This window comes from Plectropomus leopardus, chromosome 11 (assembly GCF_008729295.1).
Source record: "Plectropomus leopardus isolate mb chromosome 11, YSFRI_Pleo_2.0, whole genome shotgun sequence".
Lineage (NCBI taxonomy): Eukaryota > Metazoa > Chordata > Actinopteri > Perciformes > Serranidae > Plectropomus > Plectropomus leopardus.
The window spans coordinates 23,280,473-23,297,949 of NC_056473.1; the positions used below are offsets into that span (position 1 = coordinate 23,280,473).

At 41.8% G+C, this 17,477-nt stretch overlaps 1 protein-coding gene across 4 annotated transcripts in view; it reads right to left on the reverse strand.

Moving 5' to 3' along the window:
* The window catches only part of LOC121950414 (serine/threonine-protein kinase BRSK2), a 197,122-nt gene extending 182,574 nt beyond the window's left edge, over positions 1 to 14,548 (reverse strand). For all 4 annotated transcript variants that reach the window (XM_042496407.1, XM_042496408.1, XM_042496404.1 and 1 more), the window contains exon 1: positions 14,248 to 14,548. In XM_042496407.1, coding sequence (XP_042352341.1) covers positions 14,248 to 14,341 — 94 coding nt within the window. In that variant the 5' untranslated portion in view covers positions 14,342 to 14,548. The remainder of the gene's footprint in view (positions 1 to 14,247) is intronic.
* Between the last annotated feature and the right edge of the window lie 2,929 nt (positions 14,549 to 17,477).

A 17,477-nucleotide genomic window follows, 5' to 3' on the forward strand; every position in this document is an offset into this window, starting at 1 on the left:
TGATATACAGTCTACTGTACACTTAATAGAAAAAGAGGTGACAGGTACCATGTGTTATCTGTGTGCATTCTTGTTAGTGTCCATCGGCCGCTCGGCCTATTTATGGCGCGTTTAGGGCAGAAAAAATGTGTCTTTTAATTAAAAGGTCTGCTTGATTTAGTGTTGTGCTCAGGGAGAGACACATAGAGAAAGAAAGAGGGAGACAATGAAATAAAAAGCGAGGAGGCCCAGAGACAGGCTAACACACACCCAGCCAACAAGCACATCTCTCTGGGGCTTAATGAGCCTGATCTAGCTGGACTCATCATCAGCTGGGTTGGTAAAATCTGGAATAACACATCATTATGCCGACTCAAATCATGTCTGTCTGCAGGTGCTTGCAAATGTATTCCTGTGTCTGTCTGTCTGTCTCTTGTCTGGCTGTGTTTATGTATGTATGTCAGTGCTAAGAGAGAGATCAAAAAGTGCTGATCCACAGTCAGGGATATGCAAGAATACAGAGCCAGGCAAACACACACACACACACAGGAAGACAAACACACACACACACACTGAGCTCCTCCAGGTAAGGGTTTGAATATTTCATAAAGTCTCATTAAGGAGTGAATATAAGAGGTTGAAGTATAATGACACCGGCGAAGACAGAGTAATAAATTCACATCCCATGCAAGCCTAATCAGCCCAAGTCGTACAGACACAATCACAAGCTTAAGGGCATTAGAAACATGAGCCAACTACACCAAATGTTCCCCATTTCCCGCACAGAAGACAAGGCATCTCCTCAGTCCAGCTAAACTTTTTAAAGACAGCCATTACTGATACCCATAAAAATCAAGCATTCGGCTACATTTCCCTAAAGAAAGGAGTAGTGGGTTGCACCTATCTATTCAATCTACTTCAATTTACCTTATTTAAGAAAAAAGGACTGTAGTACAGAAAACATAATACAACAGCCATCATCAATACACATCACAGACAATACAAATGATGTAAAACGATGTCAGCATTCATTTATTGGTAGCATTTTACCAATGCATCAATTATGTATTCTCTAACTTGTCCAATCAGCACACATACACAATTTCATTCTTTTATTATTATGATAGAAATTATCATTACCGTTGTATGTTGTCAACAGGACTGCAATTTACGGTCATTGTCATTGCCTATTAATCTGTTAATCATATCCACGATTAATCAATTCTGTTGGATCTATAAAATGGCAAAAAATGTTGAAAAATGTAAACAGTGTTTCCCAAAGCCCAACATAACATCCTCAAATGCTTTCTTTTGTCCGCAACACAAAAATATTAAGGCTACTATCATAGAGGAGGAAAAAACAAGAAAGTATTTACTTTCTTTCAAACTTATTAATGGATTGTCAAATTAGACTGCAAATATTTAAATAGCTGACAACTAATTCATTAATCATTACATCTCTATCTGACAAACCTAAAGCAATACGCTATCAAATACTGACAAAGTGCCATAAGACTTTAAAAAAATGTAATGTAATGTAATGTAATGTAATGTAATGTAATGATAAAATAATGAGAATGATAAATAATGAATGATTAAAGGTAAGAAAATGACACACACACTTATTATTGATTGATTAATGTCCAGTTACTATTTCCATGTTCCCCTGTGGTTTGGCTCCACAGGATTTGATGATACATTCTGCTCAAATCACTCTTCACAAGCAATTACCAGCTCTGGCCCATAAAGCCAACACAGAATATGCTTCTTCCATTAGAGGTGCCAATTTTAATCTCCTTTCACATTAAATTAGCCCATTTACACACACATCTTGATGTGCGTGAGTTGCTATTTTTACTGCAGCATTGTCAATCACAGTGGGAAAGGGGTGATAGAGGGGAATGGAAGGAAGAAGGGGGCAAGTTATTAACAATGGTGTTAAAACAAAGGCGTTACAGTCATAGCAACTACAGTAAATGTAAAAATGTCTACTGTATGTGAATCTGTTTTGGGCTTTTTTAATCAATACTTGTTTGTGTGTCTGTTTCAAATGTGAAACTGAACGAGTGTATGCACACTGTATGTACTGTGCCCTTGCGTGTGTGCAGATTGGCAGATATATATTGCAAGGGGGTATATGTAAAGATTTAATTGAATTCCTCCTGCTATTGTGCAGGCCCACAACACACTGGCTTATCCGGCCCTGAATTGCTGCCAATGAGATCTAATCATGCTGCATGAAATGAGCCCTACCTGAGCAGAATGGCAGTGCGAGGCCGGGAGGCTGCAGGGGAATACCTCCATTAGGCAGGAAGCGAGGAAACAGAGGAGCAGGAGGGAAAAGGGTCAAGAAGGAGGGGGCTAGCAAGACGTGTAGGAAAAGCGGGATAATGAACACAGGGATATAACAGAGGGGGGTAAGTTGCAGTGTGTCTATTAAGGTAACTATAATAATTTCTAGATGTATAGAAAGGGAAGTAGTTTGACTGTTTGGAGTTAACAGTATTTATCGGCTTCAGCTACGGTTGGCAGTGATGTACATAAAACGCCCAGGTGGGTATGCTAATTTTAGTCCCTTTGTCAGTGCAATGCAAAGTTGGGGAGCCACAAAATACCATCCATCTCCATCCAAGTAGTGCTCACATCATTCAAAATTTGGTCAACATCGAGGTTGAAATAGAGACTAAAAAAACAAGGGATGTAAAAAAAGAAGTAACCAGCTTAAAGTTTTCACTAACTGCTGCTTTCTTCTGTTTATTAACCTGGTTCCCAGCCTGACCTTGAACGTGACATACCAGAAAAAAAATCAGAAAGACATACTGGTCTGTTGCAGAGCTGTGTACACAACTCACTACCCATGTTTACAAAACCTGTATATACATGCTAATTTTGGTGAGAAAATGGAATAAGTTCAGAATGTGTACGGTTGTATTTTTCTGTTAAATAAGTGAAAACGGGTGTAAGAGTATTTCCTTGACAAGGCCTGTTAAATACATTTTTTTTATAGATTATTAGAGGTTGTGAAACTCAAAGCTGCACCTGCAAGAATATATTGGTTATCGCTAGTTGTTGGGCTAACTGTGGTCAGGTGGAAAATTTTTATCCTAAAACCCTAATCTAAATGCTACCCAGAGGTACCGTGACAATCTTTTCTTTAAAGGAGCACTCAGCTAAAATAACGAAAATGTACAAATAGAAAAATAAAACACACACCAAAAGATAAAGTGGGCAAATGCAGCTCCCTCTTTTCAAAACAAAACCACAGGAAGCTGTGTGTCAGTCAAAGCAAACAGGTGGAGAGTGCATTACACAAAGAGAAGAGCAACTGTCATAATGATCATAATAATACACTTTTGTGAGTCATGCGGTGCCACACGCAGGGCTGCATATGTCGTCAGTTTTTCTAAAACCCACACAGGCATGTGTGCGTGGAGACATTGACCCAGACAAATGGACATGGACACTACTGGCTCACATTATGCTCTCATTATACAAACCATAATACATCAAAACAGTACTGAGGTCAGCAGCTGACCAACCGAAATTATAACTTACTCGAGTAGAGCCACAGTCATGCCATCAGCATGTGAAATAGCACATGAAAATGTGTCTCGGTGTTGCTATGGCTACTGACTCTTCACATCAAAGCACAGAGGCCGCCTGTTTAAAAAAAAACGCATGTATGAGCAAGTCAGCTGCATCAATCCAGCTTTCTATAAACTGACTGTATGAAATACTTTGCAAAGTGCCCTCACTGACAGGTAAACTCTTGTGAGGTTAAACAGAGGACAGGATTGAAGGGTAGAGGGAAAAGCTTCCTAGATGTCCTAAAGGCACAGGGACGTGCGTGTGTTTGTGTGTGTGTGTGTGCGCGCGTGTGTTTGTGTGTGTTTGTCCTCAGGCTCCGTACTGCGAGCAGTTCTTCTTGCTGTGGGTGCATTTCCTCCACTGATGACGTCAGAGCTCTGCTGCAGTCAGAGGGAGAGCTGGGATTCCTGTAGAGTCTAAAAAGCATCCACTCCGCTGCTGCACAGCACATTCCTGTGCCTGTATGCATGCCTCTGTTTTATGCTTCGTGTGTGTGTTGTTGTGTGTGCTGGATTTGAATGATAATAGAGGCACTGACCCTGAGAGATGCTTTACTGCTGTGACTCTTTTTCTCACTCAGAATCTGTCTCCTTTTGTGAGCCTGCACCCCCTCGCCTCTGTTACTCTCATGTTCATCTGCGTCCCTTGAGTTACAGCTCTCAGACACCGTTATGTATCTGCAGAGAGCCCCGTAAAACAGAAGCATGCAGCGCACACTAAAACACTAGCACTCAGACAAGTACACACACACACACACACACACACACACACACACACACACACACACACACAAACGCACACACACACACACAGAGAGAAAAACACAGCAGCAGCAGTAGCCACCTCAGAAATAAGCAGCTTTTAGTGACGAATAAAAAAAGTCAACCATCTGGGATAAAGAGATGAAACCTCTCTGTGCTTCATCACTCTTTCCCTTAATCACGCCATCAACTGTTCCATTAGTCAGGAAAGGGTACAAAAAAAAGACAGCAAGACATTAAAAAGAGAGCAAAAAAGCAAGTATAAAAAAAGAGATCTAATGTGCTTTTGACACCTGGAAAAGCCCATTTTTCGCAGTAAGGCCAAAAGGTCATCTCACTGATGGATTATTCCCTCTGCACAAAGGCCTTCATTTCAGCCTCTGACCTAACACCAGTATAGAACTGGATTTACTGACTCAGAGTTTTAGCCCATTGAAGGGAAAAAGCGAACGTATTATTCATTACAAAGTAAATATGAGCTTTAGATTGAGGGGCCTGTTTTTTAAAACCTACTAATAGCAGATTGATGTAGGGTTCCTGGTCAGGTCACATGAGAGCACATAAAACTTGCAGTAAAGTGGAAATAGTTTGTAATGCATAATACATTATGAACACAGTCCCTGATCTTTAGATGTTTATAGAGCTGGTATACTGCAGCCTCCCATTAAAAGAGGTTACTTCACAATAAAGAGAGAAAAGCTGAATGTTTGTTGGTGAAGCCTCAGCCAATAGAAATAGGGCAAAATCCAAATGGGAGAGCGTGCCGGCCGTATTAAAAGATTTATGCTGAAATACTTTCACAAACCAGTACAGCACTACAAGGCCAGAGATTTGGAGGAAAGTAGCACAAGCTGAACCTACAATTCAGGCCAGATGGGGGAAAAAACACAAAGACTCAAACTGGACTCACTGCTCCAAGTATGGCATCTCCCTGTGATCTGATTGCATCCTAATACATAGTCATGACAGAGGATTTGACCTGGCAGCAGATTCAGAGCGCTGACCTATTCTCTGATGAGGAAAAGCAAACAAAAGAAACAGTTTGTCTTGGCTAGACCACTGATGCAGGAACACCTGTGATCCAGGTGTTTTTTTCTGGCAGCAAAACAACCCAATGTCCTCAGAGTAGCAAACTGAACCTGCCCTCCTTCCTCTCTGTGCATAACAGACTCCTTGATGTTCCCAGCTGAGATAAAATAAGTCAACCTGGCTAACATAGTGCTAATTCTCTTTAGTCTGGCCAAGTGTCAGAAGTCGCTGCCACAGAGACAAGTGAGCCAGTGCAGGTTGTTGGTTTGTGACCAGTCATGCTCATCTAACCTAATCTCATTGAGGGCTGCCTGCTTCACTTCACATGCCAAGCCACATCTCAGGTGTTTGAGGCATGGGCAACATTGTGCTTCATAGCCTAAAGAGCTGACAACAGAGCGAGTGGCAGTGAAGAACTCTGAATGCATCACAATTACCCTGGCCCTGCCATCTGGGATGCGCTGCACACAGTAAATGAGAGCACATTTTCATTCATGTACTTTTTCTTGGAAAACAGTCCAGAGGGAGTTGCCAGCAGGTCTGCTGAAGCAAAAGGCGCTGTTTCATGTAATTTAAAAGTCATTCATTCACTGTATTCGCTCTGGAAATTCAGTAATACTTCAGTAAGTAAAACTTGCAAACTATTATTTTCTTTAATGGCAAGGCATCCCTGGTGAAACAGCCAACTTGGCTAAATATGCAAATATATGCAAGTTCTATACTTTGATACTAAACTACTAAAGTTGTCTTTTTTATATACATTACTTACTACAATATTTTATCCATCTATATGAATAAATGATACATTTAAAAAAAAAAAACAGAAAAAGAAGATTAACAAATACAGCCATTAAAGGCTGAAACGTGAAAATTCATGAAATGCAATCCACTGTCAAAAAAGTCGAAAGAAGCAGTGTTTAAAATGTAGATTGCAGATTTCAGGTTTTAACAAGCAGCCAATTTATCCATAGATAAATCCCCTCTAAAAACAGTGATTAAAGCATTTTCAAGTTACAAATCCGTGTTTGTCCGATGCTGTTTGACCAGTCGGAGAGGGACTGCTAGCCCAGCAGTTGCTAATGTGTGCTCACCTCTTTTCTCTTATAACTGATTTAGACATTTAGGAGGTTTTTACTGTGAGTAAAGTATCCACAGAAGCCACAGAGGCCTCTTCCTCTCAAAAACAAACAGACCCAGTGATTTAAAGCGGTAGAAACACTGAATAATGCATTTTCATATTAAAAATCAGTGTTTCTCCAACACTCTCATCGCAAAGGGGCCACAATAACACAGCCGATGCAAAAACACGAATGGCCATATCTAGGGCCAGTGTTTGGTTTGTCCATTCTGGGCTACTGTAGGAACATGGTGGTGCAACATGGTGGACTCCATAGATGTGGACCCGCTCCCTATGTAGACATAAACAGGTCATTCTATTTCAACGAAAACAGGATTCTTATTTTCAGATGATTTCACACGAAAGAAAACATATGTATTATAATATATTCCATTTCTGTCAAAATATTCCCCTAAATCATACACACTGGACCTTTAAATATACCAAAAGGCACAATTCACAGGAAATGTTAGCCAACAGGTTAAATACAAAAAAAATGAATAAGACATAATACTTTTTTGGTAAACCCTTAGAATCATGTCGAATTTTGTAAGGACAGAATGAAAGAGGGGAAAAAAATCTCTGATCGTCATATTGTAAACGTGTGTTTATATGTGTATCTTCTAAGGCAAGTCTATTACGAATGCGGGCCGTGTGAATTGTATGAGTGTGCTGCAGCAGTTAGAAAACTGTACCAAAGTCAAGGTCACCGGCCCACCCATCTATTTGTTAATGGATAAGGTACAGCAGGGCAGACAGCAATGGGGGGATGAGCACAGAGCTCCCCCCCTGATCTGAGGACAGCCTGCCAAGGCTAGCTGAGCTGACAGCAACTAAAGCCGAGGCTCCCCACATGTGCTAATCTCCCAGATTTAAATGGGAACACAGCACAGAGCACAGAGCAGGGCAAGCCTGTCTGATCCATGACCGTATGTCTGAGCACACGGCATGCACGCACATACACATGCAGCACACATGTGCAAAACAAAGTAATTTATATTTCGGCAGCCAAATTTAGAGATGAGGCAGATACAAAGAAATAAGTCAGATAAAGACAAACTTGCATGGCGACAGAGGTTGTCAACTTCAGACTGCAGCCACTTAAAGAGCGAGAGAGGTAGAGAAATGAGAGTGAGACAGATTATGTAGAGTCAGTAAGACAAGAGAGAGAGAGAGAGCATTCCCTTTCTGTCTTCACTAGGGCAGACTGGGAACCAGCAAGAGGCAGGGAAACCATGACAACCAGACAACCAACCTTGGCAACCAACCTAGCGTTCTCACAGTCAGAGCCAGACAGGCGGCTCAGCAAGGGTTAATCTGAGCTGGGTGAGAGAGGAGAGAGAGAAACAGGCTGATTAAGCCTGTGCGCACAGACGTTTAATATACTGTATGTCTAAAATGCCCCATGTTGACAAAGACCAAACTGTGACTGGCAGCGTCAAAAGTGAACACTGACTCGGACAGGTACAGAGATGACGGAAAGTATATCACCACACATATCTTGTTCAAGCAACGACGTGAAGTCATATATAAATGTAACAATTTGGAGCCCCGGTGAAAAGAGAAATGGTGTTTCTGCTTTTCTGCTGCGCTGGAAAACTAGCACAATGAAATTCTAAATAGCATGAGGCGATAACACATTACACGAAACACGGCAGCGATCGAGAGAAAGAGACGGACGGAGTGAGGGGAAAAAATTGTATTTGTATGAGCATGGATGTGTGTGTCTTGGTATAAATACGAGAAAATGAACCCTAGAACCATGCCATCCTAACCTGATTCTCCACGCTATATAACACGGCAGAGCAACACTGACAGCTAGGTTGAAACCCAAATAGGATGCGATGGGGTCTGTCCATAAAACACACACAGAGACACACACACTCATTCATGATCGGCCACAGGGAGTGTTCCCAGCAATTTCTCACTTATTCATTGACCTCCCATCTAAAGATTGAGCCCTTTTCTCCTCTGGAGGTCAGCAATAGAGAGATGAAAATCCGGGAGGAGGGGAGAATAATGAAGAGAATGATCAATACTTTGCCTTAATTAATAACCTCCGCTGCAGTCAAGACGTTCAAGACCGCTTCTCTCAGTCCAAGGTTTTTTTTTTCTTTTCTTCTTCTACTCCTCCTCTTCCTTTGCCTTGCCCCCTTCTCTCTCTGTCCCCTCCTCCAAGTTCTCCACCTCTTTCCTCATCATTAATCTCTGAAAATCGTTGGCTACATACATTCCTCCCAATCGATGCAATTCCACCGAGGTCTTGTCTGATTTACCACATGGCTGAGTCCCTGTATGAATCTTGACTGGCCAGGGAAGAGGGACAGAGTAAGAGAGAGAGATGGAGTGAGGCAGATGAGAGGAGAAGAGCACTAAATGACAGCGACCATCATCATTATATAACCTCAGCCAAAGTCGCAGACAGTGAAAAGACTTGGAGCTAAGTCCTGGTTCAATTTACTTATAGCATAGTTTCTTTGCCATGCCAAGAAATGTCTGATGCAATAGCACCTCTACACACTCGCATACACATTAGAGCAGTGATACTCAACTTGAGGCCTGTGGGCCAAATCTGGCCCTTGATAGTGTGCAAGGTGGCTACCCAACCATGTTCTAATTCAGAATGAAAAATAAACTGATTCACTCTGGGAATTGTTTTTGTGCTTTTAGTGTACATAGGGTGCCAGGGTGGATAAAACAGCATCACAGTAGAGCTTGTTCACCTAAAAAAGTGCCAGTGCAGGATCCCCGTTACCAACCCACAGAGGTCCTAGCTAAGTCCCTAATGTCCTAAAATCCTTGAAACATTCTAAAATTCTAGAAACATCCCAAAACCATAGGAACATCCTAAAGACTGAGAAATGTCCTAAAATTTCTAGCAACATCCTAAAATCTTAGAAATGTCCCAAAATCAAAGAAATGTCCTCAAACCGTAGAATTATTCTAAAATACTGGAAATCTCCTAAAATCCTAGAAATGTGCTAAAATCCTTGAAATGTCTTAAAATCGCAGAAATGTCATAAAATCAGAGAAATGTCCTAAAATCCTAGAAATGCCTTAAATCCAATAAATGACCTTAAATCCTAGAAACGTCTTGCAAAAGTGACCCCCAAGCAAAGCAAGCTGACTATCTGTGCATTAGACAGTATTCATAAAATCTCACAAATAGCAAACATATGCATCTGCTGAGCCACAGATACCCTCGCACACAGACTCTCACCATTTAGGATACATTTCGGGGCTCAGGGAGCAGGGCTTTGGCTTCAGCCAGACAGTCTAACAGCTGAGACCATGCTGGCTTGGCTTCCAGCTCTTACAGCTCTGATCCAGCCTGCTAACACAGGGTGCTACCCAGCTGGGAGCGACACGGCACAGCCAGTGGGTCAGGGCTTCTCTGACTTGAATCCCTGAACAGCCCCACTGTAACATGGGTCTATCATCGCAGCCTTTCATTTATTTCCCTCACTCGCCAATTTTAGGTTAAAGCTGCCAACTTTTTTTCTGGGTAATCTTTGTGAACATGGGGGAGATAGCCACCTGCGTTTGAGCTTGACACAGGTATCAGGATTATTTTAATGGCACAGAGGCTACAGGTCACTGAGAGTTAGAGCACCTGCACTGCTCAAAGGCAACGTATGCACACAAATGCCTTTAGCTTCTGCGGATTTGCCAAGTGGTTTTTCATTGACAGCATCGACTGAGCATCCCCTCCTCACTTGTCATCATCAGGCATATCATGTGCTGTGAAACAGTATGGATCTCTTCCACCAGACAGGAAATCTTTGGAAGTGCCCATTGATCTGAGTCGACCATACCCTGCTCACCAACTATCAATCAACGTCGAATTACCTGTTTCACGTTACCGTGCAGTGTACCAGACTTCCAGAAGAGGTCTGTTTAATGTGTGCATGTGTAAATAAATGAAGAAAAAAAAGACAAATGAGAGCTTTTCCATCATTCTCTCATACAAAAAACAACCAAAACGCTGCAACAGTGAAACCCACGGTGATAGTTACAAACTGGCAAGCCCTTTGCTGACATGGAGACAACAAAAACAGCTGGATGCTCGCTTAAATGCCGTGTAAGCCCGGTGAACCCAGAACAAGAACTCTCCACTAGATAGACAGAAACAGAGAGCGCCGAACAGAAAATGAGAGCGCAAGATACAACATCACAGGCAGCTTTTTGTCAGATGAACAGTCAATATAAAAGCCCCTGAAGCGCAGATGATTTCACTCTCTAAATGTCAATCAAAGAATCAAGGAGCCTACACATCAACCTCCAACTCTTAGCCTGTCAATATCCAAGTCTTGGAAAAAAAAACAGGGACTTACACTGGATTAACAGGCAGTGTTTTTCCAAACAATAGGCTTCTATTCCGCTAATCAACAGCCTTCAGGAACACAGTAAAGGCAAAGCACGGCACTGTTTTCCGACGCATTAGTGGAACAGAGCGGTGATTCAGCCTGTCTTAAGTCATTGCACTGGCAAAAACACAAATCCACAATCTTCAGCTTTGTCAAACAAAGCTTTAAGATTCTGAAATGCATGAAGGCTGTTACTCCAAACCCAACTGCAACAGAGACACTCAAAAGGAGATCTAAATTTTAACAAATGTTACCCCAGTTGCCAAGCTGCCGTCGCATCGTGACATCGGTTAGAGGCTCGTGAGGCAAATAAAGTGCATTATACAACCTGACAGACAACACATGGGGCTAATTCAATGTTGTAGAGAAAAAGGAGTCAATTTGGTAATTTCACAGTTGTGAGGAAATTGCTCAGCTGTTGACGCACACAGATACCTCATCCAGAACAGGACCAATACAAACCATCACACAGACACTACGCTATGGCCAGGTTCCACCATTCAAGCGCGATAACTGTGTTTGGCTTGAAATTGGCCTCCATGTTTCTGTGGTTTTACTTCCAATCAGTAGCCAGCCATGCAGACATTCCATATCTACAGAGCCTATCAGGCCCCAATGTACACCTGACAAAGAGGGAATCATACACATGACAAGTCTGAGCAAATGCTCTCTCAGTGGATTCTGATTAGAGGAAAAAAGTGTTGCAAAAATGATGCATCCTACTGTGCATTTATATTGTAGCAAGACTTTGAATTTCTACAGTAGCATGGAGGTGCTAAGTTGCTAAGTGAGAGTTCCACGCTACCTCTGGGCCACGTGAGTGCGTGAGTGAGAGCCGAGGAGACTTTAGCTGTGTAGAGGATTAGATCAGGAAGCCAAACCAGAACCACTGCGGTGGCCATGTGTGTGTGGTGTGTGTATGTGTGTGTGTGTGTGTGTGTATGTGTGTATGTGTGTGTGTCAGGACAAGGCCTAATCACTTAATGAACACGGAACAGCACCACTCCTCTGAGCAGGACAGCCAGATCTACCAGAGGCCTTCCGCTTTCTCCACTCTAATAATACCAGCCAACCACAGCCCGGGAAAGCTCACGGGGGATTTAGCCCACTGGACGGTCCCAGCTGCCACTCATGATCGAGCTCGGCCCATTGGGTGCTCACAGGTGCCAGGCCAGCCCTTTCCGTGGGGCCTGGGAAAGAGATCTGACAGATTAACGAATGGTTAATGGGCGAATGGGATATTATGCACTGTCATTAATCTGAATAGGGTTGGCATGGACGAGCTACACAGACGCCAGTACCCAAATGATTTTTCTGACACAGAACACACACATAATGCCGGGCCCCGTTACTGCTGCCCATTTGAAACATGGAAATGTAATTGAAAAACCAGGCCCAAAGCGCTCAAAATGAATACATATCATTTAATTAGAAATTTCTCTCTAAGTGAAACATGGTTGAAATTCACCAAATTTCAAGGCCAAATAGTTTGACTTGTGAGCAGCGGTGTGGCACTGGTTTAACACAGCCACCTCATTTTCTGGCCAACAAACCTTTGTAATATATAGAGAGTACACCAACCACATCTACCTTGACAACCCATCTACCTTATTGTACGTCTACCTCATAAACTACCACTACATCACTGCTTGTGAGGGCCAAGCTGCTCAACTGCTGATCCACACTGACCTGCAGCTTACTATACTTCCATGTGTCTGACATCTGAGGTTAGCAAGAAAAACACATCAAAATCGGCCTCAACGCTCACATAAATACATCTTGAGCTGGATGATCTCAGAGACACCGTATCATTAAACGTCTGTACCCAGCACACCGTAGTGCCAGCTCTATACCACCATAAACAGCCATTAGACACTCCTGAGAGTGATCTGAAAGAGAGCCGAGCCAGACTGTGAGCGAGAGACCCTCCTGTAAACACAAATGATTAAATACGAGGAGCAAGAGAAAGGGTGTTTTAATACTGCATTTGTTATGAAAGAATCAGCTGAAACACAGCCTGCAACATCAATGTCCACTGTTAGATCACACCGCAGAAAACAGCAGTTATCTCGCTTTGCAATTACACCGACTATTGATGCAACATGTGTAGGGGATTTGTGTCTAAAATGTTCTGAACTGTCCAAGAGAGGCATCAGTTATGAATACACACACACACACCATGGAAAGGGCAAAGAACTCCATTAATGAACACTAGGGGACTCACCAGGTGAATGAAGTGACAGAAGATGTATTTCAAGAAAGCATACTGTCCGAGAAAACACACAAACATTTCCACGCACATACACACACGGCTGCTCAGCATGACCAGCTGGACTGGGTAGGGGAAGCAACGCCTATTGTAGCCGTTTTAGACAACAGATGGGAAGAAAATCTCAGAGAGGACAGGAGAGGAAAAACTCTCTGACTTTCTCTCTCTCTTTAAGGGTGGTGGAGTGTACGGAGCATGCTGCATCACTCCTGCCATCTCTGCCTACACAGGGCTGTGCCTGCCTCTCTCTTTCACATGGCTCCACCACTGGCTGCATGTAGTTGACCGCAGAGGCTTCTCACTGCACAGTCACCCATGCAAGGACCACTGTGTGGTAAATGCACACAAACATAGCCACACCAGTATCCAAACATCACCAAAAATGGCATTAAATGTTAATGGAGGTACCATTTGTGTACATGTGCTATGCAACTTTGACAAACTGCAGTGTCATTGCTGTCTATGTTGAGATAAAGCATGTGCTCCTTATTAAGGAAGCCCACTTGCATCCCTTTGGATGTATGGATATAGATCCATGTAGCTTTTTCCAGCTGTAATCTGTCAAGGTGGGACCCTCTATATCTGAGGAAACCCACGTATTGCAGTCAGAGCCTATAGGAGGAACGCCTGTCTCCCTGCCTCCCTGCCTGCGGACTAAGAATAGATCAATGTATCAGGCAAATCGGGATTAACGGCCGGCGTTGTGCTCCAATCACTGGACACACACACAAACAAGGGGACACACACACAAAAAAGTTCATTTTCATAGCCCATCACACTGTCATCGTTTTCGGCATTGGACGTTGCCCACGCTGCTCTGCTCCTGGATACACACACACCCAGTCCAACGCCAACGCACAACCAGCAAAACCAATGTAAAGCAACATCACCTAAATCCCCCCCTCCTCGTCCCGCTGTGTGAACAATGATTATGTCAGCTCGCCGAAGAAATAACAACCCCCTCATCCAAAAAAAAAAAAAACACCCCACAAGGCTTGGCAGGTGTTAGTAACTAAGCGGTTAGTTATTTATCACCTGCAGACACCCAGCCGGCCAAATTTCAACTCGCCGCGGAGCGCTCCGAAAATAAATAGTGCAATTAAAAGGCGATGCAGTGAGCAAGCTGTCCCAACTAACCTGTCTGTCCTTTCCCGAGCGTCTTCTCCAAACGGTAAGGTCCCACGTAATTGGCGTGTTGGGCACCGCTGTTGTCTTTACCGGACGATGACATGTCGAAATCTGCGTGGAAATGAGACACTTTACAATAAAGCTGCAGACAATTAAACACTCCTCTGCTGGAGGTCCAAGCCGCTGTTGTCTTTCCGTTTACTCCACAGCCTCTCCTCTTCCTCGCGCGCTCTCTCTGTGCCGCTTTCTGTGTCTTTTTTCCTCTACCTCACTCGCTGTTTGAGGAGGTGAGGTTCTCTCTTTCTCTCCTCTTTTCTCTTAACGCTGCAGACGAGCCGCAAGTGCCTCGACTATCATCGTCGGAGGAGGCTGCGCTGCCGCTGTGCGTCTGTGGGAGGTGCTGCGGAGCCGTCCGGTGGATGATTGGCAGTAGATTTAGCCAATCAGAGAGCCGAATGCGCTCTCTACTACCGCCCTGTTTCTTGTTGCTGGAGCATTTTTGCTTTTTTTTCCAGAAAGTTGCAATTTATCTGGAGGGTTTAAACATATAAACTTAATGCACCCTCTATCCTCTGTCATACCCTATACCCATTTTGGGACTTCAGGTTTTATTTATTATCTAAAATTTTGGCTGTGGTAATGCATATGGCATAAATCTTGGCCAGGCATTTTGTGCAATATAAAATTTTTACTTCGAGCCCCTTTTTTTCCCATTTAAAAACGGTGTCTATGTACACAATATTATTAAATTGAATAAATAACGGGTATCAAAAAAAAAAAACAACTGGAAAATAAAATCACTGTATAGTATTTTTAAAGCAGTTGAAGGACAGGTCCCATTTTGGAACCTAGATGTTTCTGAGTAGAATTTTAAAGGGGTCACAGAGGGTTAATATAAGTAGGCTATTTTAGAGCAAATGAGGTATGCAACAACACATTTAAGGGCATAAATTGTATGGGGAAAAAAATAAGGTTTTAAAAATATATATATAAATTCTTTTTGTTAAGTTTTTCATCTGTTTAAGTTCAATTAGTGTTATGTTGACACCTTTTGTCACGGATCCAGCAATGGATGAAGAATCTGAAAGACACACTTGCATAAAAGCACAGATTTCTCACCAGAAAATAACTTTGTTGGGACTCTCAAGTCACTTATTAGAATATTACTTGAGTAAAAGCCTTAAAGTATCTGATATTTACTGTACCTTAGTATTAAAAGTTATTTTATAATTCTATATGTACTTAAGTATTGAAAGTTAAAGTACAAGTAAATGCTGTTATAATAAAGTATTATTATTTCATTACATTACACCACTGTAAAGATCCCCTCCAGACATGCTGTAAAACATAAAAATACTTGAATTTGGCTTTCAGTTACCTATAGTTTAAAATCCTTATAATTGGATCAACTCCCTCTCCTCATTAGACATTTTAGAATCTATGAATATGCAAATATTATTGATTCAGGTGTTACTACTGGAAACAAGATTTCTCCTACTTCAAGGCAAGGCACATTTATTTGTATACTACGTTTCATATATCATGGCAACTCAATGTGCTCTACAGGGTAATAAAAAAGAGCAAAGATTCGAGATTTACATTTTTAAGTGCTGAAATGCATGCAAGCAATATAAGAGACACACAATTGACGGAAACTTCACCGAAAAGTCCATCCTAAGTCTACATGCACAGGAGGTTTTAAGATTCAAGTTCAAGTTTATTGTTTTTTTTATGTCTCTAACTTTCCTTTCTTTGTGAAATAATATGAAAACAGCCTCCTGGTATTAAATTTTGCACATACATCATTCTGCATACTGAATATCCAAGTGAGGTAAAACAACAAACAGAATAGATTTTTCTCTGCTGTGATTTGTCTTGTTTTGCCAGGCTGCAGGCTAAATGCCCCATATTGAGCAATCATGGGGAAGGCAAAGAGCAATTTGGCAAAAAATGTTGAAGAAATGAATAGATTTGTTTTAAAATTATATTTTAAAAAAAGAAAGAAAAAATTAAAACGATATAAAAATTGAATATAATGCAAAAAGCTGGAGAAAATGTAGAGAAAACTGTATTATAATTATCATGATTATATAACAAAAATTATGTTACAGAATTTAAATATTTATTCTAAGTACTTTTTTCAGGTTATTTCTTTGTTTCTCTTTGATTTTTCTTTTTGGGGGGTATTTTAGGTAATTTACTTGTATTTTTTAAAAATGAATTTCTTGCTATTTTGGGGGGTGACTTCTCCAATTCAGTTTTTCATTGACATCTTCCTATGTTTTGGAAATAAATTAAGGAAATATCCTCAGGTTTCAAGGGGTTAAACACAATTTTATTTATGACTACACACTATGAAGCGCATAATAAAACAAAATAATCCAACCAATAAGGCAAGATTTGGATGCAGGGTCCATGTCCTAAAGAGTTGAAAATTCCCTAAAAAAATTTCAGTAAAGGTAATTACCAAAAGCAATTGACATTTAGTGGACATGGAGCTTTTGGGTCCACTGGGGGTCTGGAGTGTTGCCTGCATTGGCCAGTTTGTAATCCAGCCTTGAGGACTGAAATAAACTAAACTACTGAAGCTAAACCACCATGACTCCAAACACCATCTATCACCAGAATGTGTTACAGCATTCACAAATATTTATATTGACTTTATTTGCTGAGGTATTATTTCGGCAAAAAAATGTACAACAGTGCAAGAGAATGTCTTGTCTCTCTCCGCTCATCTTTCTTTTTATGTGCGCTTTCCCAGTTCTCTCTCACACACAAACATATGACACACACACGACACAAACACAACCACACAGTGAATGTGTCTGTGTGCAGCAGGGGGAGAGTGTGTTGGCCCTCTGATTCATTTCACACCCCACTGGTCTGAGACCTGTGACTGTGGCTCTGGCCTCTGTCTGTTCCTCACACCCTGAGAGAGTACAGGTGTCAGGGGACACATGCAGGAGAAACACACATAGATATTCATGTGCGTACGCACACACACACAAACACAGTGTGACCTCTAAATATTCTTTATACAAGGTTGAGGGGGCTGCTAAAATATTAAGCAGAAGGGATTGCATCAACACCTCACCGTGGGCTACTTCAAAGCCATGCCAGAAAGATTCCCAGGCTTTTCTCTTAATATTCCTAATAATACGGACTCTACTGAATTATTGCATTGCATTTCAATAATTTATAGCACTGGAAATTACATTGTTGTAGTGCATTATCTTATT